We start from the raw sequence: 18,051 nt of genomic DNA on the forward strand, positions 1-18,051 counted from the left end.
ATATATTAGTGATTTAGATCTGTGGGATTTATATAAGAGATACCCAATTTGTCTGGTAAAGATGGCATTCAAGCCCTTTACATTGCTACCATCTACTGGATAATAGCAGCAAATGCATGGTCTATTACCTCTCTTCTCCCCCTCTACAGTATATCTCAGCACCACGCTAACTCAAGACTATATACTGTGCACAAATGTCTACTGATTAAGCAGCTTTACCAAACAGCTAATCTAGTTATCAAAGTTGGGAAATTATTGAATGATGACGCTGTGTGAAAAATGAGAACTTTATTACAACACGCAAACACTTTATACCCAGTCAACTTTCAAAGTCTGTAACTTACACAGTTAAATCTTGAAAACCGGCAGCATTTGGATACAAAGTCAGACCAAAGCATTTTAATTTGTCATAACACACCACATGCCCATTAACACCCATCTGGACACGTCACAAAACATTGAATAGATCTGAGCATGCCAGACTCCTGAAACACCCCGATTACTTTGCATAATAATGTACTGTACAAACTTCTATTGCATATTGACGCACCGTACAAAAACGAACAAACCGCTCAAAGTAACAGGAACAAAATATTAACCACGCAGAGCAGATTTAGTGTGATGCAGTGCAAATGGTAGAATTAGACTAACGACTAATTAGACTAACTGAAGGTGTGTGGCGTTCGAGGCTGGGCCACAGAGATTGTCACCAGTTCGGTTCCCAAATATGTAAAATAATGTGAAGAGCACGTCGGACTCGTCTGTGCTAAGGCATCCATGACATTTTAAAATGGAAAAAGAAGGCAACGAATGAGCCGGGACTTTTGCTGAGCTGCCGTATAAACACAACACCATGAATCGGGCACTTAATGTAGTCAACTCATGGAACATAAAGTGTTGCCTTCGCAGAGTCAAACAAGCTGCGGATGCAAAACCATGCATATACAAAGAATACAGTATAGAACAACAAAGAGGAAGACATGTTGAAGTTGTTAGTGCCTAGTGAACAGGTAGTGTGCTTGGCGTTTCCAATACGTAGACACCCGTTCGAGTCAATAACCTCTTTAGCTGCCTTTATTAAAGTTGTAAAGAGGTCCAAAAGTGTCATTCAATTGGCCAAATGATAAATAAAAATAAATTAAGGCGAGTGGAACAGAACAATAGGAAAACCCAAAAAGGAAAAAAAGAACTCGAAAACAGTAAATGACCATTTCACTCAAATTGTGTACAAACTATTATGAGAACATGTAATCTGTGTGAAGTTAGCCTTTAACACAACACAAGCTATGCATGAAATTCATCAATCATATGAGTAAAAGCTGTGATCATAACAGCACATAATTAATACAGATTAAAACCCAGAACCTGCATAATTTCCTCACACCTGTTGCTTGAACCCTAAAGAATAATAAGTACTAGAGGCATCTCTCCAAGTGAATACACAGAACCTGAGCCTCCCCATTTGATGTGAACTGGCTCTGAACCCTTTCCAGATGCTGAGTCAGTAGCACATTTAAACTCAGCAGGGATCCAAACAACTGATGTGAAATATTAAATCTAGTCAAACAAAGGCTAGCATGTAATACCATCCACCAAGTTAAAAACAACAACAACAAAAAAAAAAAAACAATCTACAATAGTTCATGAACAGTTGATAAAAAATCTCGAGGATCACATGCTTAACAGTTCTGCTGAACTGATGTTGTGCCAGATTTTCTGATCTCCCATTAGCTGGCTTATGAATATATTGTACAAACTTAAAAGTATGACACTCGGTAGCGTAAACAGGGCAAATCAAAACTCAAACACAAAGTGGGGGCAAAAAAAATATAAAGGAATAACATATTCACAATTTCTGACATATTTACAAAAGGAAAAAAAGGACTTTGTAGTAAAATTATACATTTAGGAATAGGCCTGTGGCACACCTGGTTCAAAGTCAACACGATGCACATCATTAGTTCATTAGTTCAGCGTCGCGGCCAGAAACCACCTTGTGTATGAGACCAGATTCAGCACACGCACAAGGCAGCGTTGTGGTGCTGTGAAAGGATGCTGCGTTCCTCAGAGGAGCTTCTTTCTCTGCTTTGAGTTTGAAGGGACTGTTCGTTTTCCGTCTCGCCGTGAGGCGTCTTTGGGGACAAACCTTTGTTGGGGGGCCGGCCGAGCCGACGATGAGGACCTTTGAGTTCTGGGGAGACGTGCGAACAGCGGCGAGACCTTTTTATTGGCGGAGGGGAAGTAGCACAGTCCATCTGCGTGGTCGAGTCTTGCTTTTCAAAAACATTGGCTGAATCGTCTGAAGGGGGCAGCGCGTCCCCGACGGAGTCGATGTCGGGTAAGAGCTGTGTGGTCGCACAGAAAGCGGCTTCGTAAAACCCAAATGCCTGCTCCAGAGTTGTGGAACTTTCTTTGAAAGGCGAGGGAACATTCAGTGGTTCACCACTCCACTGAAATAAAGCGAAAATTAAAAAGTTAGCATTATTATTGAGTGATTAAATAGAATTCCAAAAACTAAGTACTTTTATTTTGAAATCCAAACACAGTTGTCAAGAATAAACAAAACAAACAAAAAATTTGCCATTTAATAACTTACGGCTAAAAATGAGATGGACTCATGGAAGCTATATTATATGAATGGAGACATGGAGACAAACTCAGAGATATAAAAATGAATCTACACTGAGTTTTATGTGTATTGCATGCACATGTGATAAATGTGCAAATGATGCAAACAGTAAATATCGATATATGACTGGCATCTGAAAGAATGATAAAGGTGAGTAAATGCAGTCCTAAAAATCCCCGTCTTCCATCTGTCCGCCTAAATAAACTGGTCATCTTTAACAATCATCATCTTCTCTGGAAGTGTAAATATACTCTCCCAATGCCATCTCACAGCGTTAGATGAGCTGCAGTTCAGAGTATGTGTAAAAGCGCTCATATCATAAACTCAATCATCATCAGGGTTACCGTCTTCTTGACTTTAAGGATGCTAAAGGCACTGGCGTCAATAAACACTGAAAAATTTGACATTTTAAATAAGATCTTTGACAGAAACTTGTAACACAATTCCTAGACTGATGCCAGCTGTTGTGCCAGTGCAACCTGGGAATAATCTGAGAACAGCAGCCGTTTCACCGTCTCCCACCACTGGTGCTCATTTGTCAGTAATGTTCTGGTAAATACCAATGAACAGATTTAAATAAACAAAAGCGCTACATTGGAGGTAATAATACCAGTATTTCAGAACAAATTAGCTTAACTGGTTGTACAGAGATGTAATCATCCTTTGGTCCAAACAGCTGCGTTTTCCTATCAGATTCAGTAAGACCAGCCTGGATCTTGAGAAGGGCAAATCATGGGCTAATCATTTTTGACACATTTTCATTGCTGAGTCAGTCACCTCACTACCACTCCAGGCAAGTCCATCCCTCATGTTCTTCTCCAAATACCTCATCTTCTTCATAAAACATGCCATCCTCATGCTCCGCCTGTTGGGCCCCGAAAACAAAAAGTGATTTGGTAAACCATCGATCTTCTGATGGAAACTGATTGTGTGACCTTTGGCTAATTTCTCTAGGTGTTTACCAATAATCATATTCCAACTGGTGAAAGTATTAAAATGATAATTAAAAAAATGGACTGAAATATATATATATATAGAGGACAATACAGTGAATAGCCAAAGACAAACACACACTGTGAACACACTGGGTATATGCTTTAATGGAAACAGAGCAAAAGGAAAAGGCTAAAGAAAAGCTAGGGCACTGACCTTTGGGACCTCACATGTGTTATAAGTCGTCCCTGGGCCAGGAACGTGGTCAATTCCTGTAGCCATGTCGACAACAATCTCATCTCGATGCATAGGGATAGGTGGGCCACCGCGTTCCTGTAGGGCTAGGACGATCACTGTCGTATTATCTGCACGGAGCATGCGTTCCTTCCAAAACAACAGAGCTGTGCATCCCAGCCGGCGGGCACAAGACATTCCCTTTGGCCCCTTAATAAATTAAGAGATAAAGAGAATCAATGTTTTCAGATTTCCAGTGATACCACTTTAATTGAAATTGTGTTTACTTGAGGTGAAAGTGTGAAAATCAATTCAAAACTGCCCCACTCTAATAAGTATAGCAGGCATCTACCTTAAGAAACGTTGTAACCGTTTTAAATTCCAAACCACTATACTGCATGTAAACATAACATTAAACATAACGTAAAAATATTAAAATGGTACTATTACGTACCACCATTTTGTCGTGACTATAACACATATTAACAGCATTCTTGGGTGGCATCATGTTCCACAGTCCATCACTGCCGAGAATAATGTAGCGATGTCGTTTGGGGTCAAGGGTCATCACGGTGGTATCAGGCTCAGGAGAAACCACAAACTCTCCACTGTAGAAATCATAGCTCCAGAGGTCACCTGTCAACACACAAGAAATTATAATTAGTGGGAATAGATTAAAAAAAAAAAAAAAAAAGGCCATTACTCACATCGTGCACTTACATTTAAACATCTCATAAATAAAGAGTTAAATTTCTCACCAAGGGATCGGGCTACGGCCAGGAAAGGGATCTGGTCAATGACTGTACTCCTCCTCACAGGGCCATTGTGGGTCAGCCTGGGCCTCTTCCACACAACACGGTTCACCCCAGATTTTTTCATTACACTACAAAAATAAAACAAAGAAACGCTTCAATACAAGATTTTGCTCAAAATCATTGTTATTAATGACACCCGCACGCATCAAGTGAACTGCAGTCATCATTCTACTGCTTGCAGTTAATTGCAGCTTGTGTTCACACAGTGATGATAGATATAATCCTGCACAATGCCAGTTAGGCTGATTTGGGCATGATCAAAAAAAACAAAACACATCTAGTTAGTTCCAAGTTGCTGGCCAAACACCCTCTGACTATTACTGTAGATAGCTATAGATACACCCATCGTCCACTATGTTGGGAACACCTGTTCAGCTGAGTGTTAATGCAAATATCTAATCAGTCAGTCACATAGTACAAATGCAATATGTTTAAGGCATGTAGACATGCTCAACACGAACTGTTGAATTTCAAACCAAGCTTCAGAATGGGGAAGAAAGGTGATTTAAGTAACTCTGAACGTGGCAGGGGTTCTGAGTATTTCGGGAACTGCTGATCTACTAGGATCACACACACAACTATCTCTAGGGTTTATACAGAGGTTCCTCCCCAAAAAAGAAGAAAAAAAATCCAGCAAGCTGCAGTTCACTGGGTCAAAATGCCTTGTTGGTGTCAAAAAAAAGGGCCAAACTGTGTCAAACTAATAGGAAGACAACACTAACTCAGATAACCACTGGTTATAACGAAGGTAGAAAAAGATGATGCAGAAGAGCAGTTCTAAATCGACCACACACTGAACTCTGAAGTAGATGGGCTACAGCAGCACAAGACCACACCCAGTGACAGTCCTGTGAGCTAAGAAGCCTCAGGAAACTGAGGCTACAGTTCACTGGGCTCAGCAAAACTGAACAAGAAAAGATTGGAAGAGCCTTGATTTCTCCTGCAACCCATGGATGTTAGGGTCAGAATCTGATGTAAACAACACTAAACCATGGTTTTATCCTGCCTTGTATCAGTGATTCAGGCTGCTGGTGGTGCAATAGTGTGTGGGGGAAGTTTTTGTGGTACACTTTGCGCCCTTTAGTGCCAAGTGAGCATCATTTAAACACCACAGGCAACCTGAATACCGTTGATGAACATGTCCATCCCTTTAGAACAATGTATCTAGATGCTTATGGCTGAACTTGTGATGCTCATCTTGTAAACAAGGACCGAAATGTCTGAGGAATGTTTGGTTGCTGAATCTATACCATGAAGACTTTTTAGTTCTGATGGTGAAAGTGGCTCCAGTCCACTACCAACTAGGTGTACCTAATAGAATGTCTGATTAGTGTAGTCAGTATTATGAGAACTGCCAGCTAAAGTTAGAAAAATTGATTTGAGAAATCCCAAGCTGATGTATCAGTTCAGTCTCAAGAGTTTGGACGAAATAGCCATACCCATTTGGTCTGAAGGGTTACAATAATGTATGTATGTATGTATGTATGTATCTTTATTTATTTCAGACATAATAAAACAAACAAACAAAAAAAAAAACAATATATACTCGTCTACATGTATTTTCATTTACGGATACGAATATATGTGTAGATATACACACACACACGTATTTGTACAGACAAACAAGAAAGAAATATAATAACACTATAATAACACAATAACACTGTTTATCGTCTGGTTAATGCAAAGTAATATTATCTACCGGTAATATGCAACCAATGCAAATTGCTCAATAGCTGAAGCAGCAGCTAGCTAGCCTTAGCAGGGTTTCTAAAGTTCCCAATTGAAAAATGCTAAATGGATTCTATTTTATGCTGGGACCAAGCACACTTGGCTATGTTTATTTCATGATTAACGGACTCCTTTTCTGCATTATCATTAGCCAGTTTAGGAACAAGCACAATCAAGATAGCTTTTGAACTTCCACTGAGAAGCCAACCAGCCAACATGTGGCTTAAAGGTATAAGACGCCACCCACTGAGACATTAAAATATTTTCAGACATTGGTAACAAAAGGTGTTTAATACATGGACAAGTTATCCAAAAGACATTTAAGCTTGACAGAAGATCAGCAATGCTGGAACTGAACAAATGCCTGGATTTGAATGGTAAATGGGCTGGTTCTTATATAGTGCTTTTCTACTGTAGCAGACGGGGATAGAACCACTAACCGTCTGATTAGTAGGTGACCTGCTCTACCTCCTGAGCGAGAGCCACCTTACATTTATTATTTGGCTATCTGACAGAGCCTCTAACTCTGTAGTCTTGACAAGTTCCTCACAGAAGAAGTTCTCTGAGGTTCTGTTCATGACTCACCTGCCACCAAGTCGTTCAATCCTTTCCTTCTCTTTAGGAAGTTCAGGTTTATGGTCTTGTGTTACTTCAAGTGCCTGGAGCGTGATGTCAGAGTCATTTTCTTTCACTCCAACCACTACAGCTGAATCCCCTACATGGGCAACATACATGTGAACCCCACGGATGACAATGACACTAGCTGTGGTGCCCGATGTACTGGGCAGCCCGGTAATAGTCTTTGGCCACTCAGCTGTAAGGGGAAAAGAAAAGTCAAATGTAAGTCAGCTTTCTGAGACCACTTAGCAAAAAATCTAGACAAGCGTACCAATATAACAAGAAATGTTACATTAAAAGGTAAGCAGAAGTTACATTAACATTATGAATATGATACTTAGAAACTTACTCCAGACCTATGAAGCATAGAATTATAACGAATGCAAGGATTAACAGTGGATTTCTGTTTGTGTGTTAAATCTATGCCTTAGATAAGTTGTAAATAAAAACCTTAAGCTGATGTAGGTTATGCGGTTGGCTCTACAGAGATTCACAAGTCTGAATGAAGCTTCAGTGAGTTAAAAAGCTGATCCAATAAAGGTGTTAGCACAATCAGAACTAAAGGGAAGTGGTTTTAAATGGTTTTAATTGAGTTCATTGAGTCCCATTATCAATGTTGGTATATGTTTTGTTTGTTTCCCCTAAAGTTGCACTGGAAAATAATGACGTTAAACTCTTCCCAATGGAGCTGCTCCCTGCGTAAGTCGCACGCAAGAGTATTTTTTTTTCTTTTTGTTAATATTGTATGATAATAAAAACAGATGCATTGACTGTAAAACAACAAACAAACAGAAAAATACAGGCCTGCTTTTTCCCTGCATCGAAAAACAAAAAAAGAAACTGAATTAGAAATCTAGGCAGAATCACAGTTGGAAAGCTCATATCTAAAACAGCCTACTACATAAAAAGAAAAATTACAAGGTCAGCTTGCATAAGAATGAGAGGCATATGTTCACTTTTGAACCCCGAAATAAAATTTTATAAAAACCTCTACGCTGCCTTATAACCTTTAGGGAAACCACAGGAAACTGTGGATTTTGCATCTTCGTGACCTCTTCTTACAGCACCTACAGGAGGAAATGAAGATCGTGTGTTTGTGTGTGTGTGAGAGAGTGTGTGACTGTGTTTTAAGGGCGGGGGGGCACACAGCTGAAAACTGTTTTTTCACTTTGAAAAAAAATCCAGTCCCATAAAGCTCATCTTACCATATATACTTTAAAACCCGCAGTCCCATGCTATTTGGGAAAGACTGAACATTGACTCGTGGTTAATTGCATTTCATTCCATTTATCAAAAATAATGAAACTATGAATATTATCTCTGAAAAATTATCTCTAAAACAGTATTTTCCCTGCGTTTTAACCATTAATTTCTTTGGCGACCGGGCTCAGGGGGTTGGGAAGCGCATCTGTAACCGGAAGGTCGCCGGTTCGATCCCCGGGCTCTCTGTCTTGGTCGTTGTGTCCTTGGGCAAGACACTTTACCCTCCCGCCTACTGGTGTTGGCCAGAGGGGCGATATGGCAGCCTCGCTTCTGTCAGTCGGCCCCAGGGCAGCTGTGGCTACAACTGTAGCTTGCCTCCACCAGTGTGTGAATGTGAGAGTGAATGAATAGTGGCATTGTAAAGCGCTTTGGGTGCCTTGAAAAGCGCTATATAAATCCAATCCATTAATGTCTTTGCATCCTATCATATCAACATCATATTGTGACAGCCTCGAAGGCTGAGTCGAGGTCAGATGACAGCTCGCTGTTAATTGTAACGGGATTGGCCGTCGGGGGAGCCACCAGCAACCAGCTGAGTGGGATGCTGCCTCACGCGACAGCATTTTGCCATCTAAGATGCCGATACTCGTAATTGTTAGATTTTATGCCCGTCGTGCTGCAATAAAGATCACCAGCGAAAAAATATGAGGGAATAAAGTGCAAGTTAGATAACTTGGATGACTCACGTAGCTCTTTCCACATTGCGTGGTGGCAAGCGATGAAGCCTTTCCGTAGAGCGGCACACACTTCACTGTGATCCTTCGACCAAAACCCCCGTTGCCTTTTCAGCAGACCCCACAGATTCTCCCTGGCGAAATGCGCTGCTTCTCGGCCCCCGTGGCCATCGAAGACGGCGAAAAACGCCACGGACCTTCGAGTATCAACTAGATTTTCCGCGTCTTTTTGGTCTGATGTTGGTGCACTGATGTTGTCGCTATTCCCGTCTGATAAACTCTCTGTCCACGCTGCAGTAGCTGGACTCGACTCGGCGGAAACCTCGTGTCCGTGGGTCTCACTCTGAGTCTGTTTGATAGCTTCACTTTCCGCTTTCCCCGGTCCCCCGTGTCTCTGAGAATTTGGATAATCTTCGGCTGGCGTCGGCGTCGGCTCGTACTCGAGTCTTATCTCGACAACATCCTCCATGTATTTTCTCCCTCCTTGCTCGGAAAATGCACTCATACGGAATATCATTGCGTCGTCCATGACTGTGAACTCCGTGTGGCACGTACCTAAGCAATAAAAGGCTGCATGTAGTTGCTAACTGCAGCTCCAAGCTAAAAATTTAAACCGATTTTGCCGCGATTGTGTAGCCGAAGGGTTCCTGCCTTTTTTGTTTATCTTCTCAGCTACGTCCCGCTGTACGTAATGACGTCGCTTTACTCGCTCTCTCTCCCTCTCTCTCTTTAAATGCATCAACTCAGACACTTCGCATAGCACTCCCGCCTGTCGTGCTGCCTTCATGGCAGCTCGAAAACCTCGCAACGACAAGCTCATGTTATATTATACCTGAAACATTTGCTTTGGTATTATAGTGGTAACAATAAATAATTTTCAAAAGCCGACTCTTTATTTGGCTGTAGCAAATCACCCTAAGATGGCAAAAAGTAGACTCATTAAACATTATTTATTAATAACCGGACTATCAGTGACTATGTGTTCAGAAGCTTCAGTTTCTATAAATTGGGAAAATACATTTAAACATAACTGGAAGTTATGCAAGGTTTTGGTCTCAGTTATCAAAAACCGATCTGAAATAAAGCCAAAAAACCTTGTGCTTTTCAAGGTAAAGGTTTCCAATTCACAAAAAAATTACTTACTAAAATAACTGTGTCCGACTCAAACTAGTTAAGTATTAACTGCACGTAATTTGATGGTGGCTGTAACAAAAGCTTATAGTACTAGAGATACTCTACAAAAAAAATAAAGAAATAGAAAAAAAATAGTTTTGTCTCCCTCCATGGTTCTACCCCGCTTTGCTTCCTGTTAAAAAGGAGTTTTTCCTTTCCACTGTCACCAAGTTCTTGTTCATAGGGGTTCATCTGACTGTTGGGTTGTTCTCACTATTACTGTAGGCTGTACTGTCTTTATCTTACAGTATAAAGCACCTTTAGCTGACTGTTCTAGTGATTTGGAAATCTATTGAAAACTGAAAATATATTGGAAACTGAATTTAACTGTGTTTTTATTGATTGATTTAGTTATTTTCCCTTCATACTCAATTACCTCAAATTACACAAATTTATCATGACTAAGCTAGCAGTTGTTCCAGTATCCTAGCATTGTGTATAACTTGTGCTATGAGAAACAATGGTTGTGCTCACACAAAGCTACAACTGCTGGACAGAAATCTCCAACACATTCCAGATAGTGTGGCGTGTGCGCTGGTCTTGTTAACTCTATAAGCTTTTTTTCATTGCTTGGGTAATGAAAACATTAATGTAAAAACCAAATGTGGAGATGCTTCTTACAGAGAGCTTATTACTGCGAGTGTTTGTCGATAGTATTATAATTTTGGTCATAGTAGACATTTACTGGCATAATGCTAGTTTCTTGCGTAGCACTTAGTCTTTCCTGGCAATGGAGATTGATCATGTTGTAAAATAAAACCACAGATTTCATTAAAACACACCACATGAAATAATGTAAAAAGTTTAGGACTTCTTACTCCAAAGCAGTGGTCTCTTTATGAGCACTTCGAGTAGTGTTACAGTAATGCCAGGTGGAGGCAGTGTTAATCCAGCCAAATAAACTATCTTTTTTTTAAACCTTTTCTCTCATATTCAAAGATTTCAAAGCATATAATGTATACTTTCATTTAATATAAGAAAAGAAAATATTTGATCTTATGTGTCATGGTAGGACTATCATGGTTTTGTTGTTCTTCATATAAAAGGTGCTTCCACATTCCCTGTCTTGCTACAAGTAAACCAGATACACAGTTATTTATGATTTGGTAATCTCATCATTGACTCTGGCTGTAGTGCATGTTTAATGTGAATGTCTAAGCAAACATTCAAGTTTGAGGTCACAGGTGCTACTGTGCATGCATGCAGCAGTTTTGCAGCAAGCATGGAGAAGCAAACAATAGATTGGCTTTGTGGCTTCCTGGAGCCTGAGAGATGTGCCAGATGTTTTACTCTTATCCCACCTCACAGGCCTTTTTTCTTTTGGAATATTGACATTTTTAAATATTGGTTTAATTTGTGATATGATCACGGAGAAATATTTGATATAAACACGGAAGGAAAATAAAATCTTGCATTCAAACATGTCTTACTGCAATCTAACAAGGCACTGAAACATAGACTATATGCATTTTCAACAAGTGCTTAGATGTGAGCTTTGTGGTGGATGTTTGCGCTTTAGGGGGAAATCTTTATGTCTCTTTTTAATGTGGGTATGTATTCCTGTCCACATGTGTGTGTCTGTGCATGCGAAAGAGGGAGAAGGGGAAAGAGAGGATCCAGGTTTAAGTGGAGAAAAAGGAATTTCCCACATTATGCTTTCTCTCAGTCTCTTCTGCTGCTTTATCCCTTAATACCTAAAGCTTTGACCTTGACTTAAACCCAGAAAACCCCAGGTTTTAGTATGCACCCTACTTTCTTTCTTTCTTTCTTTCTTTCTTTCTTTCTTTCTTTCTTTCTTTCTTTCTTTCTTTCTTTCTTTCTTTCTTTCTTTCTTTCTTTCTTTCTTCCCTTCCTCCCTTCCTTCCTTGTTTATGCCCATTAATAGTCCAGCCCTCAGAGAGGTCCTGTCTGCGTACAGACCACTATTACAGATGAAGAGGCAAAGTGATTTCCATGTAAATGGTGTCAGAATGTCATTTTCAAGTGAAGCTGCTGAGAAAATGAATTCCTGAAGACGAGAGAGATTACCAAGGGGCAATGACACCTGGATTGCATTCTCACAGATTCCCTGTGCAGCTCTTGTATAATAGTCCATCCATAAAAATAGCTTCTTCTTTTTTTTCTTTTGGTTTTCGCACAGAGTAGATACTAAAGTGTCAGTCAGGCCAACCAAAGAGGGTAAAAGAAAAAGGACTCAAATATTACCATATAAATGTATGCTAATATAGTCATTTGTCATTATTTGATATGAGCAAATCACAGTTAAACTGAATGTGAAAGTATGTGAGCAATCTTACTGAAGAAATTTATTTACACATCACTTTGTAGTATAAGTACAAGTTGTCCAAGGTAAGTAAATAGATAATGTAGAAATCACTAGACCTTAAATGTATGCTTTGTCTATCTGACACGTTCACAACGAAGAAAAAAAAAAACTCAGGAAAGACAAAACAATTAAGAATGAAAGATGCCAAAAAGGCTAGGACCAAACATCAACATGTTTCTCAAGCCCTTCAGGAGAAAGCCTGTTGCCAAATTTCACAAACGTTGATATAGTTCTTCATCATTGCTGTGTGACTAACCTCATGGAACTCGATACTGAGAATTTAAATGAATTTGAGATTCTAGGAGGTTTCGCTTCTGCTGTGAGAAATATGCGGTGGCGCATTTCATCTCTGTCTGCAAATGCAAATGAAATGCACTACCACACAGCTAATGCGGATACAAATTTCATTAGCATTCCCATTAGCTGTTTCCTTCATTTAGTAATAGCTTTAAATAAATAACTTAGATCGAACAAAATGCAAGTCTTACTGATCATAGAGGATATCATTCACAACATAGTGCTTTTTCTGGAATAATGCACCTTTTTCTCTTCAAAGTAATTTGTGCAGCTATTGCTGTTTTCACAGAAGAACTCCAGAAAACTTGCTTTATCATTACCACAAAATACTGCATTATATAAATACCTCTCACATAGGTATGAACAACTGGACATCGCACAGACTTTGTACCATAAAGCTGTTGGGTTAACAATGATTTAATATCTGATCTGAGTGCATTGAACATTTGCATCGGCACACGCAGCTCTGTCAAGTAACGGCTAGAAGTTTACGATAATGAGTGATATCAAAAACAATAACAAGAATGATAGATATTATAAAGGTGATGAGGAGCTCAAACACCAGATTGTGTTCATTTTTATCAGCCGAACACTTAATAGACATAAACAGGGGTGTGGCAGTCATTTGCATTCATCAAAATACAAATATTTTGCTCTATGATCAGCTTCTCCACACGGTCTGTCTTTTGTTGATTCCACCTCGTGTTCAAACTGCAAGCAGCCTGGTCATTCTAATCACCGAAGCAGCATTCCTGCCAGATACAGCCATGTTTCCTTTTGATTATCTTTCCACTGTCACACTCACAGGTCTGCTCCTGTTAGATCGATGACCGTGATATTGACTTGAGGTTAATTCAAAGCTGCACTGCTGAGTTAGATGAAGGATTTCGATAAAAGTGCTGATGATAAGAGTGCAGTTGAAACGAAAAAGGCTTTGGGTCACATGCCCTGACATTCCTTCATTGCAGCATCAGACTATTTACGGTTCCCCATCTTTTTTTGTAAGAGCACTTAAAAGCTGTTATTATATGTGGTGTGTACTTGAATCTACAGTGCATTGCACAGGTTGGCTTAATCCTGCTGATTTACTGTTGCTGAATCCTGTATGACACATAGCTGTTCAATAATCCTGCGGATCAATTTCTTTTGTTAAACAACATCATTGCACACAAGAAGATGCATTTATCAGTCGACATTGCCCTCATTAAAATAACATAAAGCCAGTTGCTGCTGCTGCACAGGTGACGTGTTTCTGAAAAATGAAAATCACACAGAAGTGTATGGTGGGAGACAATAGAAAAGGGCAGAGCTTAATAGTCATGCGAATCAGGTGGCCTCAAAACCTCTAAAATTTCTATAGGTGAGAATGTGTTTGTCTTTGTTATCTCTATGATGAATTGGGTATTTTCCTGCTTTGTGACCTATGCATCTTCAAGTTCGAACCAACCCCCTCAATGTGTATAGCTGAATAGAAATGAGAAAGAAGAAAAAAGCATTTCAATTTCACTCACTGCGAGCACCGGCAAGAGACGCAGGCTGGTTTTGCTGCAGGTAAACGTGGATACCCTGTGGGATACTTTTTGCAGATTGTGAGCCACAAAGCACGGCTGTTTCTCCACATTGCAACAACACACCATGGTTCTTTGCAGGTATCTTGAACTCTGCATCTTTATCGAACAGGTATACACAAATGCACTTGTTTCCAAATTGTGCCAAATCATCCAAGATGATAGAGCTTTCTGCTATACATAAACAGTTGCGATATAATAGTTTTTGTAAGAAATGAGAGGGTGGTGTTGAGCACAGATGCAGTAAAATTAATAAAATGCACATTCATTTAGAGTTGAGTGCAAAATAAAGCACTGGTATTTCCGAATACAAGAATATATTTCCTTCTCTTTTTAATAATCACAGAAAATAAGACCAAAAATATTATTTTATTTTAGCTGAACAGTTTCTAATGTCCTTGAATGTGTGGGGTGTTAGTCCTCATCTGTAAGAATAAACTGTTAGAGTGTAGCCTTAGGACCCTGAGGATATTGGACCTAGGTTGCTGCAGAGGTAGGTCTGTGATTTGTATTCACCCCATCTGATAGCGTCTCCTAGATCACAGATGGATTATTTAGGCTCTTCCTCCAGCATAGGCTCCCTCTTTTAACCCCCACCACCACCTTTTTTTATTTATTTTTTTACACAGGTCTAAAATGAACCCTCTTTTTCTTTTTCTTTCTGCTTTCATTGTGGGCTACTTGCATGCCTCAACAACACACAGTGGCAGAGACTTGGCTTCACTGGGAAAAATGAACCAGTAATACTTGAGGAATAACCTGGAGGGGTAAGTTGTAAAGTTGTACTCATTCATATTACTCATTGCTTAGTAATTTTGCTGCTGTTAGTGCAGTTTTTTGGCATAGGTGGCTTCAAAGGCAACTGAATGCTTTTTCAATTAATTTAGATTTACACGCGCAGACAGTCCACGTGCTGTAGTGCTGAAAGTTGTTCATGTAGGCAGTAATGCTATAGCGTACCTGTAAACCTTAACCTTTTTTTCATTCTTTAAATGTGTTCTGATTATTAGTAAATCATCATTGAATGATTCTACAATTTGCAATCTACTTAGTGTTCACATGTTAAATAATAGCTCAATCATAATTTTTCACCTTTGTTATTAGGTCTTAGATAATAAAATGCTAGTCTATACTGTAATCCTAGTGGATTTGAATGATGTCAGACCAAAAATAACCCATGCAAATTTTAAAAAGACATAACAGCCCTTTAAGAGAACCCCTTTGATTTCTAAAAATCCGTTGGTGGTTCTAGATGCATTTGGCTGTGAATGTGTGCAATTTAATTATCATTAGAATTCAAAAGAATAACTCATACGTTACAGCTTCTCTTAATTTGGTAGTTCTAGCTTATTTATATGCATTTTAAAAGTTGCTTTCAAATGACTTTCCCAGCCAAATTAAGGTAAACAGAATTATGATGAGCATGCTGTACTACCCACTGAAAATTAACAGTTGTCACACTGAGTGGAATTAGTGTATGTATTTCCCTTGAAATCTCTTGATCTGTGCTTGTCCTGTATCAAGTACAGTTTGCTGCAGTAGACTCGTTGCTGTAATTTATTTGTTGTTTTCTTGATAAAATCTAAATTCTTGATTACATTTTTACTGCTACGAATCCAATAAATCCACAGAAATAACCCATATTTCAATAATTATTTGTTAATAGAAGCCAAGACCATCTTGGACTATGAAAACTCTTGGTCCTGACATGCAGGGTAATTCATCCTCTGGGGTCATGCCCTTTGAGGCTGCTCCGTGGGACCATCAGTTATCTTCTTGCTGTGGTTCCTGCTCCACAGTGCCTACTCAGCTGACTGTGACTTGTTACTATGAACCCTGACGGAGCTCTAGACATATCCTCTCATACTTTTAATATCCTTTGTCTTGCTCTGATAGCTCCCTTAATGCATTATAGTGGCAGTGATGAAAGCTTGTATTTGTCTCCCTACCATCCATTTCCCCCAAAAGACACAGCAATATGTCACCAGTAACTGCCAAGCATTGATAAGAACTCCACAGAACTCCTTAGTTTTTCCCCAAAAAAACAGTAAGCCCTGTATAATGTAAAAGTATGTGATGTATGACTTTACCTGAGTGACACTAATATATGCAGGTGGGATGCGTGTTGTGTGTACATCAAATATCTGAGCCTACTCAATAGCGTGAGCCTCTTCCTTTACATACCACCCACTGTGGACTTGATTTAGACTCCAAAATTGTCAGTGAATCATACTTCCTGGTGGTGGCCCCTGCTTTCAGTTAGCACCCTGGAGCTGTTGCACTGGAGAAGTCCTGATCAACCATCACAACCTGTGCATAGTGATTTAAATATGCTTGATGTTAAACCATGTAAAAATTACGTAGTACTTTTTAATGATATGCAGTAGAGTCCTGCAAGGTGCATTGGATATGTCTGCTTTGCATTTTGTATCCATAGTTTCTTGACAGACGTTCTATGTATCTAAGTGTCTACACTCCGCCTTTTGACACGGTACACTTGGCAGCATATTGCACTGCACGTTTCTGTCTCCATGAGGACATGGGATTAAATTTTTGGAGGTTGAAAAGATGGGAGCGTGTGTATGTGGGGAGGTGTTGAAAAGTGATTTTGTTCACGGTCCAGTGCACTCTACAGTATTCGATCTCTCTGCTCGGGTATAGGGGGAGTTCTAGTCTGCAGCATCTTATTGACAATATGTTAGATGGTGAGCCGTGATTATTTCCCAATAGGCAGAAAACGGAAGGGGACATCAGCACTTCCATCTCCTGTGGACTGCACTCTCTTCCCATTAGCTCAAAGCCTGTGCAGATGAGCCTAGTAGATACTGTCTTTCAGCAAAGGCAGCTCTGTAAGTGTTGGCTGTAAGTGGACCTGTATCCACAGCATCAAAGTGTCACACAAAGTAGAATGTAAGCTATTGAAATGCTTCTCACATACAGTAGAATTGTACTATTATGATGATTACAGATACTTTTAATCTTTACATAATGCAACTCTCTCTCTCTCCCTCTTTGCTTTTACTGTAGATTTGTTGGTGTAATTTTCTCTCCTATGGAGTTTTCAGCATATTATGCATAACCCTATATGCCTTTTCTGGTTGATTCATATTTTTCTTCCGCTGGCATATTTTAAAATTACATTTTGATTTATACATCCACTTTCTACCATTCCCCTCAGTATTCTCCAACAGATGTTGGATAAAGCTAAACAGTGCAATGTTATTATTACCACCCACATTTAATATTCAGCATACTGCAAAAATCTCCCTCGCTCATTACGTTAGCAGTAGATTTCAATATGAATGTTATTCATATTTCATATTTTATTCCTATGAAATATTATTGTTTCTGGCTCACGCTTTTTGAGACATCAGCATCTTTACTAGATTTGCAGAATACTGAGCCCATCACAGCAGGATAGTTTTGAAGTACCTACAAATATGTCTAGAACACAGTGTTTTGCAAGACTCTGTGAATAACTATTAACTGGATAAAAGAAAAAAACAAATATATAAAACTAACAGTTTGTAAAACAGTTCATTGGAACAGAGATGTTTTAAGATAGATCGTTTTTGGTTGCACGTTTAACAATTCAAGTTAAGTTGGTAGAACCATTGCAAATTAGTATCAATAATTTAGAGTTGAGCCTTAGACGCATCACATTTACAAGCTGTTGGTTAATAAATAAATCGGTGTGTTAAGCTAATTTTTACTCCATTGTGTTGCACGCGTAGGGTTAACTGATGGCATGACCATAGCTGGACTGGCCATCAGGCATACCAGGCATTTG

General features: G+C 39.4%; 1 protein-coding gene across 1 annotated transcript; it reads right to left on the reverse strand.

Annotated features, from left to right (window-relative positions):
- Nucleotides 1-273: 273 nt before the first annotated feature.
- On the reverse strand, nucleotides 274-9,615 carry LOC146699843 (protein phosphatase 1D-like). Its single transcript, XM_085469763.1, has 6 exons — nucleotides 8,910-9,615; nucleotides 6,928-7,156; nucleotides 4,555-4,679; nucleotides 4,251-4,432; nucleotides 3,779-4,006; nucleotides 274-2,450 (listed from the first exon to the last, which is right to left on the reverse strand). Exons 1-6 carry the CDS (start codon nucleotides 9,424-9,426, stop codon nucleotides 2,013-2,015), a joined length of 1,719 nt encoding a protein of 572 aa, XP_085325889.1. The 5' UTR covers nucleotides 9,427-9,615; the 3' UTR covers nucleotides 274-2,012.
- Between the last annotated feature and the right edge of the window lie 8,436 nt (nucleotides 9,616-18,051).

The sequence above is a fragment of the Copadichromis virginalis genome, linkage group LG10, assembly GCF_057382275.1.
Source record: "Copadichromis virginalis isolate Kocher_CV1m ecotype Utaka linkage group LG10, C_Virginalis_male_GT1.1, whole genome shotgun sequence".
Classification (NCBI taxonomy): domain Eukaryota; kingdom Metazoa; phylum Chordata; class Actinopteri; order Cichliformes; family Cichlidae; genus Copadichromis; species Copadichromis virginalis.